General features: G+C 46.5%; 2 protein-coding genes across 3 annotated transcripts; both read right to left on the bottom strand.

Moving 5' to 3' along the window:
• Positions 1-1,008: 1,008 nt before the first annotated feature.
• LOC117973144 (flavin-containing monooxygenase 5-like) lies at positions 1,009-17,963 on the bottom strand. 2 transcript variants are annotated; one of them, XM_059031397.1, is made up of 9 exons: positions 16,822-17,963; positions 12,414-12,555; positions 11,520-11,708; positions 11,249-11,414; positions 10,623-10,765; positions 10,227-10,426; positions 9,783-10,138; positions 2,234-2,306; positions 1,009-2,092 (listed from the first exon to the last, which is right to left on the bottom strand). In XM_059031397.1, the coding sequence occupies exons 2-9, from the start codon at positions 12,543-12,545 to the stop codon at positions 1,678-1,680; spliced, it is 1,674 nt and encodes a 557-aa protein (XP_058887380.1). In that variant the 5' UTR covers positions 12,546-12,555; positions 16,822-17,963; the 3' UTR covers positions 1,009-1,677. The 2 variants fall into 2 exon arrangements, with proteins under 2 accessions (XP_058887380.1, XP_034780333.2); XM_034924442.2 differs by having other exon boundaries at positions 12,736-17,962.
• Positions 17,964-17,970: 7 nt separating this feature from the next.
• LOC117413640 (polyisoprenoid diphosphate/phosphate phosphohydrolase PLPP6) lies at positions 17,971-21,327 on the bottom strand. Its single transcript, XM_034022873.3, has 2 exons — positions 20,447-21,327; positions 17,971-18,376 (listed from the first exon to the last, which is right to left on the bottom strand). Exons 1-2 carry the CDS (start codon positions 20,883-20,885, stop codon positions 18,009-18,011), a joined length of 807 nt encoding a protein of 268 aa, XP_033878764.1. The 5' UTR covers positions 20,886-21,327; the 3' UTR covers positions 17,971-18,008.
• Between the last annotated feature and the right edge of the window lie 13 nt (positions 21,328-21,340).

Genomic DNA, 21,340 nt, shown 5'->3' with positions numbered 1-21,340 from the left:
TTTGCAAGTTGTATTTGGTTGTATTTGGTTGCATTTGGGTGTACAGAGTAGTGGCGGAAAAAGTAACTTATGCAAGGCTCTCGTTTCCTTCTCTATTGTCCGCATTCGTTTTTTGTGCATGACAGTTCAGCGTGAGAGGTAACGTTCAGAAATTAGGATTTAAGAGTTCTGATTTTGTGCACGTTGTACTGGTTTTACTCAGTGTTTTCTCTGCAGGTATTTATGAATGGGAATAATAAGAGACATGCACTTATTTGTTTGATGGCCAAGAAAAATAACTGCATTTCTAAAATGTTCAATTATACAAGGTACCTAATTTAAAGGGTTGATAAAAATTTCTGTTTAGTTTTTGCAATTTATTTTATTTACTCAAATTAAATATATATATATATATATATATATATATATATATATATATATATATTCTCTCAGTGCATATTCATATATATATATATTCTCAGTGCATATTCATATATATATATATATATATATATATATTCATATATATATATTCTCAGTGCATATTCATATATATATATATATATATATATATATATATATTCATATATATATATTCTCAGTGCATATTCATATATATATATATATAAATATATTCTCTCAGTGCATATTCATATATATATATATATATATATATATTCTCTCAGTGCATATTCTATGTGATTTCACAATATTTATTCAAATGAATAAAGCACAGTTTAGATTAGGTATATTTATAATGTTACAAGTTTAAATATATGAAATGTTTTTAATTTGACATTTCCTCAAGGAGTGCTAATAGAGGGCCGCAGTGGCTAATGCAGCCGAACAGGTGGGCCTCAGGTAAAAAAAGTTTGTGAACCCCTGGGCTAAAGTATAAGTGCAATCATATAATTTATGATTATTATATCTTCATTACATTTTTTTAGACACCCTTATCTTATGAATTAATAGAAGTTAGTTTAAAGGGAAGTTTTCCAATTAACCAAACAACAAACTACAGCACAGCAATATGATTGAGGTTAAATTTATTCAATTTTATAACAAAACACCAATTACAAAATGTGACACCTTTTACAACATGTTGTCATGTTGGCAATTTCTCTTTGTTAATTCAAAATACAGCTGATGGTCACCAAAGTCCCGGGTCAGGGCGAGGTAACGGGGACGGTAACTGAAGCAGACAATGGAAAGTTCTGAATTGCATTTTCTGCCTAGCTGGGTAAGAGTCCCCAGATTTCCAAAGCTCAGGACCGGGGCACATAGATTAAGAATAGTTATAAAACGACACTTTTTTAAAGCATGCTTCTTATTTGAATATAGTGCTTTTATCACTGTTACTGTTTTCACATTAAACTAACAAAAAACAACGAGCTCTGTCTGCTGCACAACCACGGCACCTTCCCTTTCCAGCTCCTGGCCATGTTGAACTACATGTTCTAATCATATGGATTGCTGTTTTTACTGCTGCTTTTGCACATTCAGAATTTAGTACACTAACCTATATGAAAAATATTATTCATGACCCATTAATATGATCGCTGATTATTATGTATTTAACAGGAGGAGTTCTATCTAGCTCCTTTGCAAACTGGGACTTTAAGGTTTTGGGAAAAATCTCAGGACATAGGGACATTTGATGGGAAAAGGGGATGGTCTCTGTAAAACCGGGACATCTGGTCACCCTAAGTTGGGTACAAATCTCTGGATAAAGGGGGGAGGGTTCTGGATAAAGGGGGGAGGGTAGCGGTGGATGTAAAGGGAAGCTGCAGTGCACAGCAGGCAGGCAGCAGACAGTTTGAGCAGCAGAGGCACCGCGGAGGGGCGGGGTGTTTCCGGGAGCACACGTGTTCTCAGCGGCTTGGCGACGCGGTCCCACTGCGTGAGGATGGCACGGCGAGCCCCGGCCCACTGCCCTGGCCCACAGAGGCGGTACTGGTATGGGGTGCAGGGTCCCAACAGCAACTGCAGACCCAGCCTCGGGTCCCTGAGCAGCAGCCAGCCCAGCCTGGGGCGCACGCCCAGCTGTGCAGCCAGCTCATCCATGTAGCGGATATAGTCCACCTGGATGGTGTGGCGCTGGGACAGCACGTACCTGCATTGGGGGAGAGAGAGCGTCAGTGCAGCCTCCAGCTTTCACTGTTTTATCCCTCACGAGATGAAATAACACATATATATATATATATATATATATATATATATATATATATCAGATGATATGTTTTTGTATCTTTACCTTTTGGCCATCGCCTTTTTCTTATTCTCAATGTCCTTCAGCATAGTTTTCTCCAGTGGCAGCTTTTGTAATTCTGAGAAGAGGACAGAAGACAGAGACATGGTAAAACAATACCCCCGCGACACCAGCCTGCCGCTGCACACCACCACCACAGCTCTCAGCTACTGTACCGTCTCCCTCCCTCATCAACGTGGCAGCTGTCCTTGTGAAGCAGTCTTCACCAGTAATATTTGTAGAGCTTTTTAACTGAACTTCAGTTCGAATAAATCTTTCTAAGACTAAGGCTTAGAGGGTAGTGGCATTGCCCGCTCCCTCCGAGGGTCTGTGAGAGGTTTGTTCGGGTGAGGAGGAACAGAATTTTTTTTTATTTTTGACTGGCTTTCTTCAGCTCGGCAACTTTTTGGAAGACTAATGCTCAGTCTGGTTTTGGCTTGCCCAATCCAGGCCGAGGGTCTTTCAAGATTTTGTTGACTGTTGAGAGCAGTTTTTTCTTTTTCAGGCGGTTCCAGTTTTTTTCTTTTTCAGGCGGTTCCGGCTTTTCCAGACGTTCCTGGAGTTAGAGAGAAGGAGGACCTACCATCCAGACGACCTTTTAGGACCCTTTGATGACCTAGACGACCTCATCCCCAGCCCTTGATTGTAATCGAGATCCAGACCGAGAGAGCAGCAGGCGCCCAGCAGAGGGCGCCATCTGGGAGGAGCAGAGGGCGGCCCCGGACCCCGAGGAGGCGTCACAGCCACGATTCTTCCTACGTGGTCTCGGTGCCAAGCAGCGCCCCCTACTCCGCCAGGGAAGGACACCGTTCACCTGGGGAGGGGGTCCCTCTTGCGAGGCGACCATCTCCTCAGGGACTAAAGTAATAGTTCCTTCAACTGCCCAGATTTGCTGCTTACGTTGTTTCTTTTCCGTAGAGAGAGACAACCCGGACGTCCAGAGGCTTCTCCCACCCCAATCGGAGGAGCCAGCTGAAGGATGGCGTTCCGGCCAACCCAGGAGACTAGGAGGCACAATGCGGTGCGCTTCACAAGGACCCAGCAAGAGGAAACGGAACCAGGACTGACGAGACTGGAGTTCAGCCGGACCATTCTTCAGAGGGGTATGGGTTTTTCCCCTTCTGACTTGAATTGTTTGGTGAAATTGCCAGGGCTTAAGGAAGTGTTTGAGGTCAGTTTTAGGAACCCCCAAAAGTTACAAGAAATGTGGTCCTTTTGGGGGGAGAATAAATATCTCGCTCCATACAAAGAATTTTGTGTGGATGCACTGACAGACAGAGAAATGAAAGTTGTTACTGTCCAATTTTTCAATGAGGCTGTTAGCGACTATGATATTACAACATGGCTTAACCGCTATGGGAGGGTGTCATCAGAAGGGAGGAAAATTACAGATGAAGATGGGGTTTGGACAGGAGCCAGAAAGTGGCTGGTACGCCTTAATGTTGATCCATCGGGCATTGGAGGCGTCCGCCACATTCCAAACTCCATAGTGTTAGGGCCCAACAGAGGGCTGGTATTCTATAATGGGATGCCAAAACTCTGCAGGAAATGTGGGGAATTAGGACACCTGGCGGCCGCATGTACTGTAGTCAAGTGCAGGAACTGCGGCGCCCCCCACGAGACCAGCCACTGCAGAGAAGAGAGGCAGTGCAATTTGTGTGGAAAGAAGGGGCACCTGTTTAAGGACTGCCCCTCTTCCTATGCCAACATGGCCAGAGCCAGCAAGGCAAATACGAACAAGCCTAGGCCTGAGCAGGAAGAGGGAGCAAGTAACAAAGATCAGTCCACATCACCACCAACAGTATCCAAGACCCAGACTCCAGCACCACCATCATCACCAGCACCCCCCTCACCCCCCCGCCCCCGAGACATGTCCCGTTTTACGAGGACCCCTTCCCCCAGCCCAGAGAGAGAGTACAACAGCTACTCCACTAGCTCCTCCAGTAGCTCCTCTGATGCAGAACACGAGGCAGGGAGGGAGCCCGGACCCAGCAGCGGCCCCCCCCTGAGTAGGGCCCTCTCAGCGCCAGCACTCCCCCTCGGCTCTCGTTATGACGCCATAAGGATTGAGTCCGTGGGGGAGGAAAGCGAAAGCGACAGTGAAAGTGAGAGTGAGAAGGAGGGGAAGGGAGTGAAGAACCTGCAGAGGGTGGGGAAAAGAAAGGGTAGAGACGAGGGGGGGAAAAGAAAGAAGATCAGGATCAAAGACAGCAAGTTGCAGGTGGCCCCCATAGATCCAAAACCAGCTAATGTCCACACAAAGTCCCCAGTCTTGCCCTCGCAGGCAGAGACGGAGGCGAGTGGGACGGCTACACTGCCGCCTAGTGGGCAGGTAGCAGCCAGCCAGGGCATCCCCAGCCAGCCTTCCCAGTCGTTGGCACAAACCCTAGCACACCTCGCAGAAGAGGTGTTCACTAATGCACCGAGGGAGAGGTCGGGGTCAACACCTTCCCTGACCAGCAGTACCTCGGTAGCAATGACCCTCTTCAAGCGAAGGGCCTCCCTTCAAAGCATCCTTGACCCCCTCCCTTGTATGGGCAAAACCAGGGGCCCCCTAGAGGTCCTCCTAGATACAGCACTGGAGGACATGGGAATACCCCTGGACGCGGTAAGCCAGAAGTCTGCTAACAGCTCCAATTCAACAGACGGTAACAGCCAAAGAATGCTGTCTGTCATAACCCCCCCCCAGGACAAAGCTGACCCACACGTTCCGAGGGGCCCTGAGCAAGTTCCACCAGACTTACCTTGTGGGGAGTTGAATAGCCCCAACAACTCCAAGTACTGTGCATATAAAGACGGTGCCTTCTTGGACGAGGCAGCAGTGAGTACCTTCTCAGGGGTGATGGGAGTTGCAAATAAGCCCAAGCCCCCTCGAAGCAAGCGTAGAGCTAAGAGTAGGAAGAGTGTCCCGACCTCCCAATCATAGTCGCTATGGGGTGGACGCAGCGACTCCTTTTCTTGTTAGCTACCCTGATGGCCCTGATATGTGTGTCTGTTAATGTCAGGAGCATCAGGGAGACACAAAAAAGATTTGATGTACTAAACTATCTAGCTAACTTGAAAGCAGATCTCATCTTTCTGCAGGAGTGTGGTATTTCGTCGAGCCCTGATTATAGGGACCTGAAGGAGAGTTGGACCCTGGGGGACTCCTTCTGGTCGGGCTCCAACATAGCCAGAGCCGACGGAGTAGGTATCCTGTTTAAAAACCCATTTATTACCTCCCGCAGCAGCAGGGAGGTAGAACCTGGTAGAATTCTGAGCGTGGATGTGACATACAACAACACTCCCCTCAGACTGGTCAATGTCTACGCACCCACTAACCAAAACGAAAGAGTTCAATTTTTTCCACAGCTGCGTCCACTCCTGCTGGGGAACGTACCCGTCATCGTGTCAGGTGACTTCAATTGTGCTCTGAGGGACGTAGACCGGAGCAGGCCACGCAACGACCGCTCTAGTAGAGTTTTGTCCTCCGTAATATCTGATTTCTCCCTGTGTGATGCAGGTAAGGACCTGGTGCCTCCCTTTACCTGGGTGAGCTCATCTGGGACCTCCTTCTCCCGTATAGATCTCGTCCTGCATACCAGCTCCCTTACGAAGACGGCAGTAGACACCCAGGCCGTCTTCTTCTCTGATCATAGGCTCCTGCAGGTAACATTGCAGGTCCCTCAGACCTCCCAGATGGGGTCAGGGGTCTGGAAATTAAACACCTCCTTACTCGATGACCCCTCCATAGCTGCAGCCTATAAGAGCAGGCTTGTTGAGTGGACCACTTTGCGTGACCTATTCAACTCCCCTATAGAGTGGTGGGAGATGGTCAAAATGAGAACTAAGGGTTATTTCATAGCAGCAGGCAAGAGGAAAGCAAAAGAAAGGAGGGCCAAATATAAATACCTGAATGCTGCCCTCCAGCGTCTGAGCCTGCTTCAGCTTCGGGGGTTCCCTGTAAGCGACGAGATAGCCCAGACCAAGCTAGATCTTTCAGTGCTTTGTAGGGAGGAACAACGAAAGGTCATGCACAATGCAAAAGTGCAAAAAATGGAGGAAGACGAAAAGTGTACTCGCTTCTTCTTCCAGAAAACGAGGGAGAAGCGGCACTTGATGTCCTCCATGCTCGACAGCAGGGGGAGGATAGTAGAGGATAGTGAGGGAGTGAAAAAAGTGGTAGAGAACTTCTATAGGGACCTGTATAACATCAAAGCTACAGATGACACCCTGATAGAGTGGTTCCTGAGCCAGTTGGAGCCTGACTCAGTGCGGGACGAGGAGGAGGAGGAGAAGGACCCAGAACTCACGCTGGAGGAGCTCACCCAGGCGGTTAAGACCATGAACACCGGTAAGACGCCAGGTCCAGATGGCATCCCGGGTGAGTATTACCATCTTTTTTGGGACACGCTAAAAGTCCATTTAGCGGAGGTCTACAGAGCGGTCTACAGGGAGAAGCGGTTGGGCCCTTCTATGCGGGAGAGTGTAATTACTCTCCTTCATAAGAAAGGGGAAGTTAAAGATCTACGGAATTGGCGCCCAATCAGCCTCCTTTGCGTGGATTACAAGATACTAGCCAAAGCTCTGATGCTCCGGCTACAAGTACACCTCCCTTTGGTCATTGGCCCTGACCAGGCTTGTGGCGTCCCAGGGAGGTCCATCACGGATATTTTAATGTTAACAAGGGACATTCTGGCTTATTCTAGAGAACGGAACCATCCCCTCTGCCTGTTCAACCTTGACCAGGAGAAGGCGTTCGATAGGGTAAGCCATGAATATATGTACAAAGTGATGGACCAGATGAAATTCGCTCCTGGACTTAGGGAGTGGGTTAAAACCATATATACAAACATTAGTACCCGAGTCTTGGTGAACAGGCACCTGACTGGTAAAATATCTATCCAGTCAGGGGTCAGACAGGGTTGCCCACTATCCCCACTGCTATATGTCGTGTGCATCGAACCCCTCCTGCAGGCAATTCGTAGGGATACCAATATAACTGGTTTCCAGCTGCCTGGATCCAACGGGGTCCAGGTCAAAACAACAGCATATATGGACGATGTGTCACTCATTTGCACCAACACATCGTCGGTACCTCGGATTAGTAATATCCTTGAGAAGTACTGCACGGCGACCGGGGCAGTGATTAATAAGTCCAAGAGCGAAGTCTACGTGTCTAAAAATTGGCAGGTAGATAGGGAACTGTCGGACATGTACCCTGTCAAAAAGGACAAAATCAAGATTCTGGGCCTCATTTTCGAGAACAATAGCTCGGGGGCCCAGAGCTGGACGGCGGCCATTAACCAGGTCCGTAAAAAGATTGGCGGATGGAGCACAAGATCCTTAACAATGACGGGTAGAGTATTAATAACCAAGTCTATACTGTTCCCCATCCTCTCTTATGTAGGAAAAATCTTTCCCCCAGACAGGACCACCAAAAAAGTGGTGGACCGCATTATCCACCGCTTTATCTGGGGCAGCAAGATGGAGAGGGTAAAGCGAGCCACTCTGAGTAAAGCCGACAAGAAGGGAGGTAAGGGGGTCCCGGACGTTGTGCAGCTCACCCGAGTGCAGGGGCTCACGCAAACTATCAAGAACATCCAGGCCCTGGACAGGAAGGTATGTTACATGAATCGTTTCTATTTTGCCACCTGTCTCAGGGCCTTGGGCCTCTGCACTATTGATAACACCGTGCCGTACTCCTGGGACCCCCCATTGTATTATAGAACCTTAAGGGACACTATATATAAATTGGGCTTAGATAAAGCAAAATTGGCCTCCTGGGAATACAAGGCTGTAACTAAATATCTTGCCGGTTCCCAGGAAATTGAAAAAGTAGCTACTTTCTCCCTCACCCAAAGCCAAAAAATCTGGGAGAATGTGTCTCACAGCTGCCTCAGTAATGTCCAGAAGGATATAGCATGGAACACCGTCCACAGTGCACTCCCCACTCGAGCGTTCATGTTCAGGAGGGGACTAGCCCAAGTAGAAACATGCCCCTATGCAAAGTGCCGCAAGAGAGAAACACCAGCCCATATCTTCTGGGAGTGTGATGTGGCTGGCAGTGTCTGGCTCTCTGTCTCTGTCTTCCTAAACAGGTTTGCTGACACGGCCAAGATGACCGCTGAGACTGTGCTCTATGGGCCTGCGGGAGGAATCACTACCAGCACAGCTAAGTGCGTTTGGCGTGTCATCAATGTTGTCAAGCAGATCCTGTGGGAAGGCCGTAACGTCTGTGTCTATCACAAGCAGGAGCTAGACACTATCACCACGACCAGAAGGGCACAAACTCTTATCAAGGACTTTGTAATTCTGGACATCCGGACCCTCGGGAAGGACAAGGCCTGCGCGGAGTGGAGGATCGCCGGACTTCAGGACGTGAAGATGGAATAAAGGAAAAAACTGGAACCGCTAGCTCCTAGGAGCGGGACTACGGGGCACCGCTAAGCCTTTTATTTATTTTGTCATGCCAGCATTCCGCCCTTTTTAGCTGGCATGACCGTTTTTCAACGGTGCCCTGGTTTTATGTAGTCTTTTTGTTTCAGTTTTATGGACTTTTATTTGATTTATGTTGAATGTTTTATTTGATTTTGTTTTGTTTTGTTTTATGTATCTTTAAGATTTTTAATGTAAACTATTAAAAGTTACATTTTAAGTGTTTTAAAATTTTAGAATTTTAACTCACTGTTCCACACACTGTCCCTTTTCCCCTGTCCCTGTTTTAGTAATATAGTTTTATGTTCACTTTTGAACTTTTAGAGAGCACTCCCCGGCCCTCACAAGCACTGGTTTTTTATAGATGGTTCTTTTTTTCCAGTCACTTTTAAAACAGCACAGGTTTTTTTCATGTTGATTTTAATCTGTGTCTGTTTTAACCATGTACAAAGCACAATTGTCTTGGTGTTTTTAAATGTGTTTTAAATGCTTTTAAAACAAAATGTATGTCTGTATGCATGAATGTCATCTTTAAAAGAAATGTAAAATGAATGAAAAAACGAATGGGTGTAAATGTAAAAAAATGTAAAATCTCAATAAAAGAGTATTTTACAAAAGAAATGTAAAATGAATGAAAAAACGAATGGGTGTAAATGTAAAAAATGTAAAATCTCAATAAAAGAGTATTTTTAACTGAACCAAGACTTTGCACATATACAGCAATGTATCCGGAATACTCTAAATCTTTAAATAAACTTCAAAAGATAGACTGCTCATTTAAAGATAAGAAACAAATGTAATATAATTACGCAGTTCATGTCATGTTAAAAGACAGCAATACGATTTTCTTGTTTCCATTTCGGTATGGCTGCTTTGGACCTTCATTCCAAAACTGTCATATGACTCCACAACTATAAGACAATGACGTGCACAGAAAATCTAAATTCTGTCATGTTAAGTACTTGGACTGACTACACACAATTACATTTCAGGCCAAGACAGATGTAGAAAAAATTCTAATTTTTTAAAAGTGTTCAGTGCATCTGTCATGCCCAAAACCTTTAACCATCTAAACCGCATCTCAACCCCATCCCAGCAATCCACTGTTAATTTGCAAGCTTCAATCACCAGCTCCTACCTGCAAAGACCCGCGTTGCCCACCGCGCCTGCAGCTCCGAGATGGGCATGATGGCTCCTACAGGCTGTATGAGTCCAATGACAGCCAGTGTGGGGCGCTCCAAGGCAGGAGGGAACACGTACTTGTACAGAGACACCTGGTTGTCGGCCACTGCGAGGACAGAGTCGTCGAGGAAGGGGAAGGAGAAGGTGTATCCTGTGGCGAAGACCACCACGTCGATTCTGTCCTCCACGCTCCCGTCCTGGAACACCACGCTCGCACTCCTGAACTCGCTCACGTTGGGTTTGACCTGAACCCTCCCTGAGAGGATGCGGTTTGGGAGATCGTCGTTCACCGTGGGATGCTGGCTGAAGAGCCTGTGAGGGAGGGAGAGGAAACACGTGGTGATCTCTTCAGGGTCTTACTGTTCACCTGGTCCCTTCAGGAGCCATGCCTGGATATTACCTGTGCTCGGGCTGGAGTCCGTACAGGCTGTGGTCAAAGCGGGTGTTGATCTTCCTCTCCCCAATCCAGTTCAGGAGGCTGAAAGGCAGGTATTTCCAAAGCAGGGCCATGACGCGCGTGCCGTACATCATATCGACAGGGAACCCGTTATCTGAGACACGATTCAGCACCCAGGAGCCTCGCCTCGTACTCAAGAACACCTGCAGAGGATTGAGATCCTGACTTACACTCTCTGAACGTTCGTTACTCAGCTGTGTTCTGTCATTAGGCTCACTTTTCTAAAGGGTGCATGAACAGCGTTTGAACCGTGGGCTGGTCATGGTGCTTCTGAACTCTAGCTGAAGAAACAAACTGTCTCTGTTCAGCTGTTTATTTGTGTGCATTGCTGGGGCCCACCTGCTCTGCGACTCCGCTCATCTCCACAGCAATGTCGCTTCCCGAATTCCCAATCCCAATCACCAGGACCCTCTTCCCCTGGAATTCTTGGGGACTCTTGTAATCCCGACTGTGGAAATACTGCCCTCCGAACTTCTCGATCCCTAGAGGGCGTGAAGAAAGCGTGTTTAAATTCAGGTCTCCAGATTGTGGAACTCATTGCCCTTTTCTATTAGAGATGCTGCCTTGGGCAATATTTTTCAGTCAAGATTAAAGACTTACTTTTATAGCCTTTTTAACTTGACTTACAAACATAATTGTTTGTATCTCTTTGATTTATTTATTTTTGTGATTGTTTTGGGTTTTATTGTTCATTCTTATTCATTTCTTGTTTTCTTCAATTGTTTTATTTGTATTTTATTATGGTGGTATGAAAGGTGCTATATAAATGCAAAGCAATAGAATTGAAAGTAAGAGTAAATTGAGAGTAAAAGAGTGACCTGTTGATGTATGCCGGTGGCAGTGTACTGTTGTATTAATGTACATTAACCCCATTATCAATAGACAATGTTGCTGTTAACCCAGAGTCCAGTTCAGCCCCTCAATGTTACCCCTCTTGCACACAGCACTTGTGTGGGAGTCCCTACCTGGGAAGTCGTGCAGAGGCATGTGGGGGTGGGTGTGGTGTCCAGTGCAGACCATCACCCCGTCAAAGGTTTCTGATTGCTCCTGCCCCGCACTGCTCACACTCACCACCTCCCACTGTCCCGAGCGGGAGAAATCCGGACGCTTCTTCACACTGCGCACTGCGGTCTGACACACACACACACACAGGGGAAAGGAAACAGTCAGTAAGCAGATTTACACAGTGCAGTCATTTTCACAGAGTGCGACAGGGCAAGGGAAACGCACACTGACCTGGAAGCGAACGTGGCGCATCAGGTCAAAGTGCTGGGCGTACATGCGGAAGTATTCCAGGATGCGGGAGTTGTGCATGTAGTTGGGAAAGTGATCAGGAACGGGGAAGTCGCTGTAGCACATCATCTCTTTGGAGGTGTTGATGATGACAGAGCGGTAGATACTGGCTCGCTCAGCCTCCGCTTCCTCCTGCAAACGAGAGACACAATTATACAGCTGACTGGAAAGGGTAGTGCAAACTGTGTGCTGTTCACACACTGTACGGTACACTGGGCTCCTAATGAGCTGTGGAATGGATGAAGATTTCTACGTATATATGTTTGTAAAACCCAGATGACTCGTATACTTGTAACATATTGAAATAAAACCTGCCTGTACAATGCTGAACAAAACCAGGACATCTCAACGTGCTTGAGCTTGAAAGATTGGGGGTGGGGGGCTATTAGCAAAGAAATGCTGAAAAGATGCATCGTTTGTGCAAGCCACTTACAATCGAGGCTGAAACTGCTGTGCAATCGGAGGCTTACATTATCCCCTGGCAGCAAGACACTCATATGTACAGGTCATGTTTTTTTGGACTTGATCACTATGAGATTCTTGACACAAAGCATGAAAGCATTTGTGTGTAACAAAGCAGAGGCCGTGCGCGACCCTGTGCACTGCAAGCAAGTGTCTTAACCACAGTGCAAAAGAGCCAGGCTTCTCTGCATGCGTGGCTTTAGAGCTTTTAACCTCCTCTCATCGACGGGACAGAATCTGTAACAGCAGTGCATCACACAACACTGCCTGTTACATGTGGGACAAAGACTCTGCAGAGTTGACGTGAGGTTTTATGATATGGGCTCTCTTTAAAGGAACAAGCAGAATCATTATTAATTAAAAGCACCCCCTCACCTTGAACCTCCAGAGCCCCCCGATGTCCTTGCTGCGTTCGAAGCAGACCGGCTCCAGCCTCTCGTCCAAACAGCTCTTAATGCAGGTGAGCCCCGTGGCTCCGGCCCCGATCACAGCTATCCGCCGCCCCATCTCACTGCCGCTGCCGTGGGGAAGAGGGAGAAGGGGCGCTTACTGCACATTGATATGCACTTCACACATCGACGGCTAACACACACCCTTATCCAATACATCCCACCCGAGAAAACACATAGCAATATTTATATAAACATCAGTAGCAACTTTACTAGTTACAGCACAAGGTTTTTTCAGCTGTCCTTACCTGCTCCGTTTCAGTCTCAATTTGCAAAGCTCTTCCTAGCCAGTCTTAATAAGAAAACACTGACATACACTGGAACACTCCACTGCCAAGAAGGCTAAAAGCTAAAAAACAGAGGCTTTATCAATGTGTGCAAAAACCAAACAGACTTTATCAGTGTGTGCAAAAACCAAACAGAGGCTTTATCAGTGTGTGCTTTGCAGGTATTACTTGGTTTGTTTTTTGTTTGTTTAAACTTTTTTGGCCACCACTAGTTTCAATGCTACATGCTGCCATGTAATGCACAGCTATAGAGCGGGACATTCGTTATCCATTTATTTACTCCAACAAATGAGTTTCTGCCAGCAGCACTGCAAGAGAGGTACAATGGGCTGGGAATTTTTGGCGCACCCTTTATTTGTTCAATATTCTGAACCAAGTTCTAGACAAAGGGACTTTCTACTCTTTATCAGTGTTACTCTTAACATACCTGCAAGACTGTGACCAATCTGAGCTTTCTTTAATCAGGAATGTTTTATTGTTCATAACTACTGTATTGTCTTTTATCTCTCTTATTACATGTTATACAGCAGGTGAGGCAACCTCCACAGATCCAGTCCAGGTCTTTGTTCCAACCAGTTTAACAGCTGACTGAGTCCTAAAGTACTTGACAACTTTTATTTAAGGCCTGCGAGACCTGTAATGGAAACGGCGCTCCGGGAACAAAGTGGTCTGCCCCTGGTTTGGAGAACCAGAGAAGTCACAAAATAAAACAAGTGTTCAACTTATCAACATGTTATATTTATTTAAAAAAATATATAATCACAATAATATAATCACAATATGGCCACATCAGAATAAATCTCAATTTCAAAGAGTCTCATAAGTAATACATGAACACTCTGTATATGCTCTATCTTTATATAGCTGGTGAAGTGACGTGACATGCATTGCAGAGACCTGTACAGCAGTGATATCCACCTGGGCCCCAGTGAGGGTTCCCCAGGGTGCAGCAATGCAGGAACTCCAATAAGGGCTCAAGAGAAGGCTTGTGGAGTTCTCATCCCCTTCGAGGTGTAATTAATGACTTGAGTGGACCAGCATTCAGAAACAACACATTGCTTAAAGGCAGTCTCTGATTCTTACTGGCAGTAAAATAAACAAGTTAGCTTGTTTGATAGAGGGGGAAGAACTTGTACACTCCCTGGCAAATACCTGAGGGCACCAGAGGAGGGCGCCCAGGTGCTTGATAATGCCACCTAGTGAGAGACGAGGGAAGCAAATTACTTTGAGTACAACGGGTATAAACTGAGTGCCAACAATGAAAAAAAAAGCAATACAAAAATAAATGTATGTAACTGATTGAAGCTTTATATGTGTGAATGCCTGTGATGGGCCAGTCAGATGACAAGCAGCAAAAACAGAACCCCATGCACAGTGGCAGGGAAGAGGAATACCCAGCCAGCGCGTATCAATCTGTTTGCTAGCAGAGAGACAGCCCCCGTTATAACCAGGTGAAACCCAGGGAGACATGGCTGTCGTTCAGAGCGGAGACTGGAGCGGGGCTTTCCAGGGCTGGAAATGCTAGTGTGGAGCTCCTGCAGAGCTGCCAGTTTGAACCCTAACCCCAACCCTAAAACACAAGAACATTTCAAAGCATTACACATCTAACCCTAAAACACAAGAACATTTCAGAGCATTACACATCTAACCCTAAAGCACAAGAACATTTCAGAGCATTACACATCTAACCCTAAAACACAAGAACATTTCAAAGCATTACACATCTAACCCTAAAACACAAGAACATTTCAAAGCATTACACATCTAACCCTAAAACACAAGAACATTTCAGAGCATTACACATCTAACCCTAAAACACAAGAACATTTCAGAGCATTACACATCTAACCCTAAAACACAAGAACATTTCAAAGCATTACACATCTAACCCTAAAACACAAGAACATTTCAAAGCATTACACATCTAACCCTAAAACACAAGAACATTTCAGAGCATTACACATCTAACCCTAAAACACAAGAACATTTCAAAGCATTACACATCTAACCCTAAAACACAAGAACATTTCAAAGCATTACACATCTAACCCTAAAACACAAGAACATTTCAGAGCATTACACATCTAACCCTAAAACACAAGAACATTTCAGAGCATTACACATCTAACCCTAAAACACAAGAACATTTCAGAGCATTACACATCTAACCCTAAAACACAAGAACATTTCAGAGCATTACACATCTAACCCTAAAACACAAGAACATTTCAAAGCATTACACATCTAACCCTAAAACACAAGAACATTTCAGAGCATTACACATCTAACCCTAAAACACAAGAACATTTCAGAGCATTACACATCTAACCCTAAAACACAAGAACATTTCAAAGCATTACACATCTAACCCAAAACACAAGAACATTTCAAAGCATTACACATCTAACCCTAAAACACAAGAACATTTCAAAGCATTACACATCTAACCCTAAAACACAAGAACATTTCAGAGCATTACACATCTAACCCTAAAACACAAGAACATTTCAAAGCATTACACATCTAACCCAAAACACAAGAACATTTCAGAGCATTACACATCTAACCCTAAAACACAAGAACATTTCAACAAATTACACGTTATGATTTGACAGCATGACAGATATAGGTATTATTGCTTTTTTCTCTTAATATGACAGTGATAATCAGTTGTTTTATGTGAGTGTTAGTTGTGTTCCCATCCTGCTCTTAACAATGTAAACACATACAAAGCTCTTTTCTATTATTCCCAGGGTGTCCTGCACTCAGCAGGCTTGGGAGGGAGACACTGTGAGCAGGTCCCTGGCGATCGAAGGTCTCATTTCCTGCTAGCCCACACACTTGCTACGATCTCTATAGAGACACTTGAGGTGAGGCACCTTACAGCTCCTCCAGACCATTCCATTGCAGGACCTCCAACCAGGTCCTTCATATTTTAATTGACCCTGCTGCTGAAGGTCAGTGAAAACAGGGGTGTCCAATCCCAGTCCTGGAGGACCGTTCCACTCCAGGTTTGACCAGTAAAATTAGAGAATGAACGACTTCATGGTCTGGATGGGGGTGTAATTGGTTTAATTAAACAATTTAAAACCGAGAAGGACCAAACGTAGACACTCCTGAATTAGAAAGTTATGTTGGATTGGTTGGAACGAAGTCTTGCAATGAAATGGACCTGAACTGGAGGTCTCCCACAACAGCTTTCATCCAGCGCACTCCAGCGAATTTGTTCTGAAGGCAGCTGGTCGTTTAGGACAGGTAGTCTTCTACACAGGTTCTCAGTGCCGTGGATCAGTGGTACTCACCTGTGGCTCTTTCAGTCCATTCAAAACAAGGACCTGCACTGCTAAAATTCAATAAATAAGTACTGGTTTCAACAAGGCCCTGGGCTGGAATGGACTGAAAGAGAAACAAGGTCCTCTCACTTACTGCAAGATGAGAGTTACTCCTCAGAAGCTACCTGCCCATGTATTACGAGGTCAGCATTAGACTCCATGCCTGTCCTACTCTGTCACTGCTCCTCTTCATGAAGGCATGACTGTAGTCTGAAACAATACAGTGAGAGACTTACTGATGAAATAAAATAATTTAAAAAAAGTATCAGTGTTAATGCCTGCCCTGCCAAACTAACAGGAAGTGCTTGGAGCATGTCGGTGCTCTGGAGTAAGTGTCCCTGAGCGCTGTTTCAATTCTGTTAGCTGCCACTGCAGCAGAGGCAAGCTCAAAGTGCTGTCGGCACCCCTTAGTGAAACGAGACTGCTGTGTTCCTGAGCCAGCCCCTGGCTGGAAGAACGAGGCGACACACAGCAGCTGCTGAAGCGACTTTGCTGTTGCTGACATTTCCAAGGAATTATCCATGAGTGGATAATTCCTTGGAAATTTTTTTCTGCTAAGAAATTATTTATTTCTTAGCAGACGCCCTGGATAAGGGCGTCTGCTAAGAAATAAATAATAATAATAATAATGAGTGAAAAATGTGAGCAACAAAAATAAACGCGCTTTCCATTTGAGCAACTTGGTGAGGTGGGGAGGCTTGCGAATGTCACCTACAAGCTGTTGTTTCCACAGTTGCCTGAAAAGGTTTCCTCGTGATACAGCCAGCCTAACCAACGTACAGCCTCGCCCGCTTCATCCTGCCCAGTCCCCTGGAGGAGTGCCGACGATCAAACACCACCGTAGCGCAACCGGACACCAAAACCAAGCTTCCAGCGGGACAGCTGGGAAACGTTCCTCTTAAACGGCATGCGGGTGTTACGTGCAGGTGGCCTTCTTAAAACTGTGGAACTCCACTGTGTTCTGATATTAGAACACCACAGAGCTTCTCTCTCAGGAACACAGCAAGCATGGAGCTCCCCTCTGTGAGAGTCAGTGCACTAAACAAGACACGCCAACCCCACAGACACTAGCTTCGTTTGAGTGCCCACCCATGGGCCGGTCTGCTCCTTACACTCATTTGGGCTTTTTGGGAGAATCTGAGTAATCTGTAGTTGTTTTTTGCAGCATGGGGCGTTCTTTAAGCGTGTTGAGCCCCATCACACACAGCACAGTGAAACTTCATGCGTTTGCCCTTGCACTCCTCACGTCAGAGAAAGTCGCTGCATTGCAATGAATGTGTGGAGGTGCTTATGGAAACGGTACAGCTAGTGTTCACAAACGTATCAAACACAATGTACATTTACAGTAATAATCTCATTACCAGAGCCTCTTGTGACCACTGTTTTTTCAAACAGCTTCTCTGTTTTTTCTTGAGAGTCAGTGCTGTACAGGTTCTTTTGCGAGTGTATTTCCTGCAGGTAATGGACGCCTGTACATGCAGTTTTCTTTTAATTACGCCTCGAATTATTCTTTGTATATCAGCAAGAATAGCTACAGTAATATCAGATGTTTGAATAAAAGCAGACAGTGAATCTCACTTGCTGGAGACAGAGTTCAGGAGACCCTTTTCTTTCAAATCCCAGCTTCCTAGCTGGACCTTCCTGGGGAAATGAACAAGAATCGCTGGTCCAGTGCTGCAGGGAGCAGAGTGCGGGTCATCAGACACCTCATCTACCAAGTCAGGCCCCTTTCCTTCCTTCCTTATCCCTTCCCCTCCCCTAAGTCCCCCTCTACCCCGACTTCTCTCCCCATCAATTCATCCCAGGTCCTGCAGCTACACCAGTCCTTTCTCCCCCTGAGCTCAGTGCCCCTGCCTATCCATCCTTTCCATACCCTCCCCACCCCCCCTCAACCCTTCCCTATCACCCCAAGACTCCCAGCAGCTTCTGCAAGCTGGCGGTGGAGACCCACAGCGCCTCCACCAGGCTGTACTGGAAATAGCCCATGAAGAATCCGAAGGCCACGTCGGTGACATTGTGTCGGCCTAGCATGACCCGGGACAGCCCGACCAGCACGGCCCAGAGCAGCACCAGCACGCGGACCGGCGCAGCCAGCACCAGGTGCGTGAGCAGGAAGCGCGCCCCCATGGCCGCCCGCGTGGCGTGGCCCGACGGGAACGAGTACCGGTCCACGGAGAAGGTGGCGAACATGTCCATCCGGTTGTGAGAGGGCCGGCGTCGGCGCACCAGCGCTTTGACAATCCCCACGAGAACCACGTCCAGGAGCAGGGCTGTGCGGAGAGGAGGAGGGGAGGAGGAGAGTAAATACCAAGCCATCATGCCTGCAAACTAACCTACTGCAATAGTTACACCAGGGATAGAAATAAGACTGCCATTGCACAGCTTTACAGAACAGGGATACAGAACACTACAGCACACACAACACTTATCACAACAGGTGCATTTCAATCGGTTTCAAAACTGGATGATAAGACTCCTATTGCACAGCAGTTTCACCCATTCCAGGTTTTACTAGGAGCTTGATTAGCCCCAGTGTATCAGTAACAAGCTCAGGTGTGCCTCATTAAACTCCTAGCAAAACCAGGAATGGATCAAACTGCTATGCAACAGGAGCCTTATTTCCATCCCTGGCTTACATCTAGTTTCATAACACATGTTATCTTACCTGAAGTGTTTATCCAACTAGAGACGGAAATAAATAGATTGCTCAACCAAGAACATTTTAGGTCATATGCTAGCAAAGGCAAAACAGTAACCCAATGCAGAACAAAGTCCAACGCATGAGGACTGCTGATTCATACTATAAATAAACCTTTATGGTTTAAAATCACACAGCTTGCAAGAAATACACCTGTTCTGATAACTGATGTGTGTGCTGTAGTGTTCTGTAAACAGCTCCCTTTCCAGACAATAAGTGTGGTGTGTAAGCTGTCTCATAGGAAACACATTGCTATACCTGTGAGTGTGGTGTGTAAGCTGTCTCATAGGAAACACATTGCTATACCTGTGAGTGTGGTGTGTAAGCTGTCTCATAGGAAACACATTGCTATACCTGTGAGTGTGGTGTGTAAGCTGTCTCATAGGAAACACATTGCTATACCTGTGAGTGAGGTGTGTAAGCTGTCTCATAGGAAACACATTGCTATACCTGTGAGTGTGGTGTGTAAGCTGTCTCATAGGAAACACATTGCTATACCTGTGAGTGTGGTGTGTAAGCTGTCTCATAGGAAACACATTGCTATACCTGTGAGTGTGGTGTGTAAGCTGTCTCATAGGAAACACATTGCTATACCTGTGAGTGTGGTGTGTAAGCTGTCTCATAGGAAACACATTGCTATACCTGTGAGTGAGGTGTGTAAGCTGTCTCATAGGAAACACATTGCTATACCTGTGAGTGTGGTGTGTAAGCTGTCTCATAGGAAACACATTGCTATACCTGTGAGTGTGGTGTGTAAGCTGTCTCATAGGAAACACATTGCTATACCTGTGAGTGTGGTGTGTAAGCTGTCTCATAGGAAACACATTGCTATACCTGTGAGTGTGGTGTGTAAGCTGTCTCATAGGAAACACATTGCTATACCTGTGAGTGTGGTGTGTAAGCTGTCTCATAGGAAACACATTGCTATACCTGTGAGTGTGGTGTGTAAGCTGTCTCATAGGAAACACATTGGCATGAAACCCCTTTTCTGTAAATGAACTGTATAACAGGGATCAGCATCTCTATAGAGTGCCCTACTAGATTATCCTATAGGAGTCTCCAACAGGACATAATATAAACACACAAGGATGTGCACATACTGGCATGACAGGAATGGAGATAAAACCAGCGGCTATATGTAGAAAGTGCTGGGCTATTTTCATACCCACTTCCAGGAATAATGCAATGATCCAAATACATTCTGCTATTTGAGCCATGTTCCCACATCCATGAAATCCTGAAGACTACTGTCTCCTCCACTGGACAGGAAAACTAGTCTTTATCACACCACTTACACAGGCAAGGAGAGAGGCTTTACAATTAGAGAAGTGTCAATAATAATAATAATAATAATAATAATAATAATAATAATAATAATAATAATAGCAGTAACAGGCAATGTTCATAATAAAATACCATCAGTCTCCTGTGGGGCTTTGACGGAGCTGCAGGTAAAGTGTGAGGACGGATGGATGGATGGAAGGAAGGAAAGGGGGCGGCTCAGGTAGGGAACGTGCCGCCGGTGTGGCCTCGGGTTACACAATACACAGAAAGGACGGAGGCGAGGAGAGGGGAGCGCAGATCGGCAGGGCATGGAGATGAGGAGAGAGAAGCCGGCTCTGTGGAGGCGGGCGGGACTCACCCAACAGCAAATTCAGCATGATCTCCTGCCCGGCGGCGCTGTCGCTCTTCCACATGCAGTACAGAGTCCCGGCTATCCAGGGGATGCCGTGCCCGGAGATCTCAATGATCTTCATCAGCGGCCGGACGCTGCCCCAGGAGGAATCCTCCTCGGCACACACCCCGAGCCGCTTGGACATCCACAGGTCGATAGCGAGCAGGGACCTCAACGCGATCCCCGCGAACGACGGGTTCAGCCGCATGCAGTCCTCCTCCGGGAGCTGCTGCTGTGGGCAGGTGGCGGAGGCGCTGGCCGAGTTGGAGCCGCGCCGCCGGGTTGGGCTCTCGGAGGCTCTGAGCCGGGCCGAGGTCGGGTCCGAACCCTGCCTCTGCAGCAAGTGCGGCGACGGGGTTCGGTTCGGAGACCGTCCGGCGTTGTTTTTTGCTTTGGGAGAAGGCATGTCCTGCTGTCGCTCGCTGTACCGCAGCCCTGTCTGCGCTGGGAACACAGTAACAGAACAGAAACCTCAGATCCTACTTCATTGCTTTCCAGGTGAGCGCGTCTCTCTGCAGATTCGTGTTACTGGCACCACGGCGTCATCTTCCTGTTCCAGCCAAGCGCAGGGCACAGCAGAACCACGTGACTATGTGAGGGCACGCGGCCATTGCAAGTGAGGGCAAGCGCTCCCTGAAATAGGAATGCAGAACTGTACGAGTACAAATAGCAAAGCTAGTCGTATGTGGTTCTGTCAGCCCATCCCGTCCAAATCACTTGACTGGACACCCATGACCCGTATAAACCGCTCAATTGAACAGTTACTGACACGGTTGCAAAGTCCTAGCAAAAACAAGACTTGCATCCTGTTTGTAAGTCTATGTTTGTCTCTCATTTGCCGAGCACGCCGAGTCTCCGCCC

The sequence above is a fragment of the Acipenser ruthenus genome, chromosome 10 (assembly GCF_902713425.1).
Source record: "Acipenser ruthenus chromosome 10, fAciRut3.2 maternal haplotype, whole genome shotgun sequence".
Lineage (NCBI taxonomy): Eukaryota > Metazoa > Chordata > Actinopteri > Acipenseriformes > Acipenseridae > Acipenser > Acipenser ruthenus.
The sequence above is the reverse complement of the archived record's forward strand: the minus strand, read 5'-3'. Positions and strand labels throughout refer to the sequence as shown.

Coding starts and splice junctions, on each gene's coding strand:
- LOC117973144 (XM_059031397.1), bottom strand. CDS start 12,545: ATGGGGCGGCGGATAGCTGTGATCGGGGCCGGAGCCACGGGGCTCACC. Junction 10,427..10,622: donor TGAGCGGAGTCGCAGAGCAG/GTGGGCCCCAGC, acceptor AATCCTCTGCAG/GTGTTCTTGAGTACGAGGCG. Junction 2,307..9,782: donor GGCAACGCGGGTCTTTGCAG/GTAGGAGCTGGT, acceptor TCCTCTTCTCAG/AATTACAAAAGCTGCCACTG.
- LOC117413640 (XM_034022873.3), bottom strand. CDS start 20,885: ATGCCTTCTCCCAAAGCAAAAAACAACGCCGGACGGTCTCCGAACCGA. Junction 18,377..20,446: donor CATGCTGAATTTGCTGTTGG/GTGAGTCCCGCC, acceptor CTCTCCGCACAG/CCCTGCTCCTGGACGTGGTT.